At 47.2% G+C, this 8,144-nt stretch overlaps 1 protein-coding gene across 1 annotated transcript; it reads right to left on the bottom strand.

Moving 5' to 3' along the window:
* Positions 1-290: 290 nt before the first annotated feature.
* On the bottom strand, positions 291-1,404 carry LOC105300735 (vasopressin V1b receptor-like). The gene has a single exon (XM_011373108.1). The coding sequence runs from the start codon at positions 1,335-1,337 to the stop codon at positions 291-293; it is 1,047 nt and encodes a 348-aa protein (XP_011371410.1). The 5' UTR covers positions 1,338-1,404.
* Between the last annotated feature and the right edge of the window lie 6,740 nt (positions 1,405-8,144).

The following is an 8,144-nucleotide window of genomic DNA, read 5'->3' as shown; positions in this document are numbered from 1 at the left end:
CATTGCCATCCTGGACTGGATCATTTGAAAATCTCTTTCCACTCTATTATTCTATCATTCTAATGCTCATTTAGCGAACTGGCAGTTGGTTGGCCAAGCCTATCAATGAACATATTTCATTCGGGCCACGTAGTATTTTAAAATATTTAAATTAGTTACCCGAATTTTAAAGACTGGAAATTTCACACGAAAGCTACTTACGTGGCATCAGTCAGCTGGATGGGAGTCGTAGTGGCTGTGCCCCGTCATACGGGACAGGCGCCGCCTCTCTGAATTGCTTCACTTATTTCTTACCTGCCTGGCCCTGGGAGGCACTGTAACCCGGTCCTAATCCTCCTGTTTTCCCTTCCCTGCTCTCTTCCACTCGCCCCACCCCTCACCCCAACCACGCACTTGCCTTCATCAGGGGCGTTCTCGTCCCACACAGACCACATCTGGACGCTGAAGAAGGGTGCCCAGCAGGCGATGTAGGCCAGCACGATGACAAAGCTCATCTTCACAGTTCGGATCTTGGCCCTCGAGATGGTGCTGACGCTGCTGACCTGGGATGGCAGTGTTCGCGTGGCCGCAGCTGGGGCAGAAGGCAAGGGCTCGCCCCAAGTCTTCCAGCCCCCTCCTTCTACCCTGCAGGTCTTCGTCTTGACTTTTAGGTTCTTACATATCTCGTGATAGATGAGGCTGTAGCAGGCTGTGAGCATGGCCACAGGCAAGACAAAGATGGCCAGGGTGGCCCAGGTGATGTAGGCCCGTGGCCCCCAAGGGAAGCGAAAGTCTGCCCAGCAGTCCAGTTCTCCGGAGCCCTGAGTCACCTCCCGCAAAGAAAAAATGAAGACTTGAGGGAGGCTGAGGATGGCAGCCAGCAGCCAGGGAGCAGCGATGAGTGGGTAGGTAGACTGGCTGGGCTGCTGGAGGCTGCGCAGAGGGTGACACACGGCCAGGTAGCGGTCCAGTGTCATGGCCAGCAGCATGTAGGTGGAGGCGAACATGCTGAGCACCTGCAGGTACTTGATGGCCCGGCAGAGGAGGTCGGAGCCCTGGAAGCGATAGGTGATGTCCCACAGCAGCTGGGGCAGCACCTGGAAGACCGCCACGCCCAGGTCAGTCAGGGCCAGGTGCAGCACAAACAGGTGCATGCGGGAGAGCTTGCGGCCCCGCTGGCCCAGCATCAGCAGCACCGTCAGGTTGCCCCCTGCTGCCAGCACCAGGACAGTGGCCAAGACTCCGATCTCCACCTTGGCCAGCTCCTGATCCCGGCCAGGCCTGGGTGTGGTGGCATTGGGGGCAGAGAGGGTGCTCCCAGGGATAGGGTTGGCTGCCCAAGGAGGCCCAGATTCCATGGTGAAGTTTGCTGGGCGGGAGGAGAGTGGGGAGAGGGGTGGATGGAGAGCGTGGGTGCAAGGAGAGTTTTGAGGGGTGGCCTGAGTGCGGTTGGGAAAGGCGTAAGATGGAGAGAAAGGAGAAGGGCCAGGATGACAAGGAGAAGGCTGAGAATAGGCGGGAATAGTTAAGAGGATAAGGACAGAGAGGAGGAGGGAGAATGAGATAAGGAGGGAGAAGATGCTGCTCCAGGAGAGGGGAGAAGCACCTAGGAGCAAAGGGGAGGTGGAGGGGAGATGGCGGGCGAGGAAGGGAAGAATGGAGCAGGCTGTGCAAGGTCGACTCCTGGGAGAGAAAGAAGTCTGGGGGAGCTGCGCCACTCCCAAGTGCACCCCAAATTCATTTTCTTCAAACTGGAAGCCGAAAGTGCATATCCCTAAGGCTGCTTGAAGGCGCTCTGGGTCGCTCGCGTCGCCTGGGCTGTGAGTGGCGACAAGCGGCAGCGGGAGCGCAGCGGCTCTGGAGGGGCAGGTTTTATGCGCTGGTGGCCCTGCCCAGCGGCCCTCAGAGCGGGTTGGCTCCTGCAGAGGAGGGCGGAGTGAGACTCAGGCCCCCAGGAGGGAAGGGGGAGGCAGGGTGGTCAAGGGAGGGTAAATGGGAAGGGACAGGGGGCGGGGGACGAGGGACAGGGAGCGAGAGAAGCAGACGACGCAAGCAGTGCTCACCAGCCTGCTGGACCCACACGCTTGCAGACAGACAAACTCATCTACGCTGTACCCTGGAGCGGTCGAACTGTCTCTCGAGACAGGTGCGCACCTGGGGGTGCGGTGACAGTTACCCACCTCCGCGGGACCCTGCGGATGGCAGTGCTGTTGGGCGCGCCACCTGCTACGGGCTCCCCTAGGCCCGCAAAGGGACCAAAGTCCGCAGGGGTGGCAGGTGGGTGGTGAGGCAGCGCCCCTGACAGAGTCCCTGCCCTGGAGAGGACGTCTGACCGCAGACCCTGGTGGGAGACTTGGAGCCATGCAGGGAGAAAGAAAAAGCGAGGGTGTGTGTGTGTGTGTGTGTGTGGAGGCGGGCGGGGTGGTGACAGGAGAGAGGTGGCGTGGAAGCAGCCAGACCTGGGGCATCCCTGCGCTTATGGGAGGGGCTGTCAGGGGAAATTCGGGTACTTGCGGAGCAAGGGAAGGCGTGACCCGACCCGACCCCGACTCTTTTACGTTCTGTGTCCTAAACACAGTTAACCACTCAGTGAGGTAGAAATTTGAGGCCGGAGAAGTCCTGTGACTGGCTCATAGAACTGGTGGAGGCAGGACCAGGCCCCAGCATAATGTGCTTTTCCCAGAGCGGACTTGACTAACATCCAGTAGGCAGAAGCAAAGATGCTGAGAGTACGAGTAAAAGTAAATCACCGCCTACAGGAAGCCTTCAGCTCAGCAGAGCGTGTGGTACCGGTCGGGGAATTCACTTTATTTTTAGTTCATATACAAGATGTATTGTTGGGACAGGGAGCAGATTAGAAGTTCATTAGGAGTGACAAGAGCATGGCCCACGACCTTCAGAAAGAGCAGAGTTATCAATGTACGGAGGTCCTCTTGTCTTGCCTTTTAATCAAACCAGACCCCCATTTAGAATGTCGCCCACTCTCTTGTTCATCCAAATAGCATCACTTCTTGAGGAATCTGCTTCCTAAACACCTACAAATTCATCTCCATTTCGTCACACTGCCACAGCTCAAATCCCATTTCTCACTGATAATACTGTAGCATCTACCTTTGGTGCTTTGCAGCCCAGCTCCAGCTCCTCAAAGATTTCACTCTTTATGAGTGATTATTTTAAGTGTCTCTAATGGTTCATTCCCATCTGCAGGCAAACAAATTCGAGTGTTGTACATTAAAAAAGAGGGGGATTATAACCCTCCTCAGACACTGTACCTCCCCCTCCAGCTACTGCAATCTTCCCCTTCACAGCAAAACTTCTCCATTTTCTTACTCCCAATCATTCATTTCTTGATGTATTCATTTTAAATGATATATATTTAAACACGTTTTTAAAATATTACATATTATGTGAACGATATAGTATATATACCATTCTGGAATTTGCTTTTAAAAAATATATCTAGATAACATTGGTTAATAACATTATATAAATTTCAACTTGTAATATGACATCTGTATACTCTCATGTGTGCTTACCACCTAAAGTCTAGTCTCCTTCCGTCACGGTATATTTGACCCCTCTTTGTCTTCCGTCCACTCTCCCTCCCCTCTGGTAAACACCATTCTGTTGTGTATATCTATGAATTTATTCTGTTTGTTTGTTTTGTTCGTTCATTTATTGCTTTCAGTTTTATGTCCTATGTATGAATGAAATTATATGATTCTTGTCTTTTTCTGTATGATTTATTTTACTTAGCATAGTACTCTCAAGATCCATCCATGTTGTCACAAATGACAATATTTTATCTTTTTTAATGGCTGAGTAGCATAGTATTCCATTGTGCATATGTACCACATCTTCTTTATCCAATCTTTTATCAAAGACTCTAAAGTTGTTTCCATGTCTTGGCTACTGTAATAGTGCTGCAATGAACATCGGGGTACATATATCTTTTGAATAAGTGTTTTCAAATTTTTCACGTAGATACCCAGAGAGGGATTGATGAGTCATATAGTAACCCTATCCTTAAATTTTTGAGGAACCTCTATACTGTTTTCCATAGCAGCTGCACCCATTTGCATTCCTACCAACAGTACACAAGGGTTCCCTTTTTTCACATCCTCGCCAACACCTGTTATTTCTTTCCTTTTTGATAAGAGCCATTCTAACAGGTATGAAGTGATATCTCATTGTGGTTTTGATTTGCATTTGCCTGACGATTAATGGTGTTGAACATCTTTTCTTGTATCTATTGGCCATCTGTTTGTCTTTTTTGGAAAACATCTACCCAGATCTTCTGCCTATTTTTTAATCAGATTGTTTGTTATTTTGCTATTGAGTTATGTGAGTTCTTAGTATATTTTGGATATTAGCCCCTTGTCAGATGTATGATTTGTAATTATTTTCCCTCGTTCAGTAGGTTGCCTTTTCGTTTGTTGCTGGTTTCCTCTGCTCTTCAGAAGCTTTTTAGTTTATTTGTTTATTTGTTTGTTTATTTTCGCTTTTGTTACTTTTGCTTTTTGTGTCAGATTTAAAAAAAAAAAGAACATTGTCAAGAACTGTGTCAAGGAATTTATCGCCGACGTTTTCTTCTAGGAATTTTATGGTTTCAGGTCTTACATTCAAGTCTTTAATCTATTTTGAGTTCATTTTTGTTTATGCTATAAAATGCTTGTTCAGTTTCGTTTTTTTACATGTGGGTGTGCAATTTTCCCAACATCATTTATTGAAGAAACTGTCCTTTCCCCATCGTATATTCTTGGCTCCTTCGTCATAAGGTAATTGACCATATGTGTGTGGGTTCATTTCTGGGTATACCGCTATTTCTTAGCTTTTTGGTTTTAAGCATTGTCCATTGTTCTCGCTTTTGGTAGATGAGCATACAGAGCCCTTTCAACACAGACCCGCCACTTACATGGACACTTCCTGTGACCCTTCATCTTCCCAATATAGTAATGGGAATGGTGACTCGCAGGTCTCCATCTGAGACTGAATTTGTATGAACTTAAAGTTGAATCTCAAGGAAATAATAAGGATTTTATAAAGCCTCCCACCAAAAATATTAACAAATTGTAAAAAGACATGATTCGTCCTCAAATTATTTAATCTAATTCTTTACAAAAAGATTTGCTTCCTCCATGGATTTGAATGTTAGTTTCTATATTTCTCAGAGGCAGAGAAATCAAAATTGAAATTGTTAGGTGCCATTTCAATTTAAAAAAGAAAGGATTCTATTTTCATATAGTCAGCTTGAACTCAATGTGTTCTGAATAGACCCATCATAAAAAATAAAATGTATTTCTCAGAATATAAACTTATCAATATCTCTTCCTTTAATAATCTTCTATTTTGACCAAAAGGGTGAACTCAAAATACTTCCTGCATTATTATTGGCCAGTGAAGAGTGAGGATGTGCATCCCTCTTATGCCACACCATGACCTGGGCAGAAGAAAGTGGATAAAGGCGTTTTTCTCCTGCAGCCTCCGGGTGCCTGTCTACAGAGGCCTCTTCTTGGCTAGGACTCAGAATCCTCTCAGCATGTTGAGTTACTTACCAGAGCTAGCATTTTACAAAGATGCCTGGGCCCTTCATGACACACCCATCATCTACTAGGCACTAACCTTTCTGCCTGCCTGGGCAACCCTTGATTCATGGTCTCATAAATGTCTAGATAGAGGAAGTGGTCTGGGGAAGATGGGCCATTACGGGGACTAATGCATCTTTTACAGCCGGGAGCAAGCTTTGGTGTCACCACCGTCTTCTGTTAATTTGGTTTAACGTTGAGATTGATGAGTAAAAGGAGTGGGTGTGGCAGATGGGAAGGTCCACCTAATTGGTGTTGATTTCAGGGTCTCCCAGAAAGTTTCTATTTTGTTCTTCTCACCTTAAAATATCTCATACAGTCATAGAATATTGGAATTGAAAGGGACTTACCTTTTGGTTCAGACTAAGAGGTTGAGGAGTGATGGGAAGGACCTGAGGGACCATCAAGTCCCATTTTCCAGAAGGAAGTCCAACCAGAAAGCCAAAGACTCAAGTGAGGTTCTCAACATCCCATGAATATTGGAGGTGAGAGTGTGACCAGGAACCAGTTCTACCCGTATGCTCTTTTTATCTCATCTGTACACTGATCCGTCAGGGCAGTGGTTCTCCATCCCGGCTGCATGAATTGTAAAATGCCCAGGCCTCACCCACAGAGATTCTGATCCACTACCATAAAGCAAACGTTTCAGCACTGTAGCTAATAAAGCCAACTTAGTGTTTGGCACATAATAGAAGCTCAATAAACTTCTGCAGAATGTTAATTCAGAATGTAAGGGGCACAGATGAGTAAATGAATTATCCCTGCCGGGTAATGTTGCCTTATTTTTTCCAACTTTATTGTAGAAATGTTTAAACATTCATAAAAGTAGAGAGAATAGTATAATAATTTGTATAGTATATAATTTGTCTTTTGACAGAGGTTTTCTGGAGAGTAGATCAGAGAAGTAATTCTAATGCTGCTGAGAGTTTCAACAGTGCCACTAGGTCAGGGTCAAGTTGTCTGTGTGCAGTGTCTTTGGGAACCTCTTGGACCACACACTACTGAATGTGTGGCTGCGAGAGATGCAGGTTATGGGATCCAGTGCCCAGGCATCCTGGTGGCCGGAAACATAGCAGGCAGCTAAAGAGGGGGCTGGGGGCTTTATACAATGTGATGCTTTCCATGCCTGGTGCCAGGACAGACCTCAACTCCAAGAAAGAGAGGGAGTTAGTATTAGATGGTGTCTCTGGGGCCCTGGGGCTGAGTCTCTGAGGGGAACTTAGGTCTCTGTCATGGCTTCTTAGAACAGGAGGCAATCCTGTTATTCTCAAATGATACTGCCCCTACTCCCTTGCAAGACAGTTGAAACTTTCTCCATTAATTATCATCTGTTCACGAGAAAGTTTGTTTTTCTTTTAAGCTTATTGCAGCTATCAGAACTCCAATAAGTTTCCTTGGAGTTTAATGAAATGCTGCAGTGTCTTACGGAGGATAAATGCATAGCATAGCTTCCTAGTTTCCAGGCCAGCTGACTTAGTGGGCTTGACTGTTGGAGGCTAGGAGACCTAGAAAGTGGGTGGGGGTGGGGGGAAGCAGGAGCAGGGAGGGGCACAGCTGCTGAGCCCAAGAGGTGGGGAGGGTTGAGGACAGCTGCTGAGTCCAGCTTCTGCTTCCAGTGCTCCTCCCTTCCTCAAAGAAGTAGAGTCTCAAGACTGACAGGTAAGCAGGCCGGTAGTGTACATACCCCAGTCCCCGCCTCCATCTGCAGGGGAAGTGGAGATTTGCTTCCAGTGCCCTCCCAAGCCTGCTTTTGGAGGGAGGTCTGCACTTCTTTTTCCTTTTACTTCTTTCCCTACCCTCCCTCTAGGTTCCCAATATCCTTATGCTGTGGCCAGCAGCCCAGGGACCCCCATGGCAAGTTTTATTACCCAGGTTAGGTGAGGGGATGGGTAGGTGCCGGCCCATGTTAGAGGCATTCCTCTCCATTTACCTTCTTGTGAACACTTACTTCTGTGCTCTACTTGTGGTGGGCAGGGAGGGAGCTCATTGACTGATATTGCTAATGTGTACAGAGAGGCACATGAAATGACCCAGGTGTCTACACATATTCATCCATGAAGGTAATCACATTTCCAGCTCTTACCATGGTTCTTGGCAGACAGTGGGTACTCAATAGTCTTTGTTGGAAGGATGGATGGAAGACCTGGAAAAGTTGTTGAACCTAAAGTTGGGAAACCTAGTTCTCATCCTGATACTGTTAGTAACTCAATGTGTCCTTCATGAAGTCACCTCATCACTCTGGCCTCAGTTTCCCCTTATGTAAACCAAGGTGGTTGAATTAGTTGATGTCTAAGTTCCTTGCAATGACTCTTTTGTGGTTCTATGATGGTATAATTCCACAATATCCTGCCCTATGCTGGGCTGTTCACGCTAAATATTACCCCTCTCAGGAGAGACTGTTTAAAACAGGCATTCTGAAAAACAGCACCTAACCCAGGGAGGACCTCTAATTCTTGAAACTCAGCACCAATGGGACCTGGAAATTCAGAGTCATGGGCCAGATTGGTTTTGTGGGAACAGATTCTGAGCCAAAGTCCCAATCAGCAGCTGCCCCACAGAGGGTGTTTGGGTGTCATACAA

Source organism: Pteropus vampyrus, unplaced genomic scaffold (assembly GCF_000151845.1).
Source record: "Pteropus vampyrus isolate Shadow unplaced genomic scaffold, Pvam_2.0 Scaffold217, whole genome shotgun sequence".
In the NCBI taxonomy this organism is placed as follows: domain Eukaryota; kingdom Metazoa; phylum Chordata; class Mammalia; order Chiroptera; family Pteropodidae; genus Pteropus; species Pteropus vampyrus.
The sequence above is the reverse complement of the archived record's forward strand: the minus strand, read 5'-3'. Positions and strand labels throughout refer to the sequence as shown.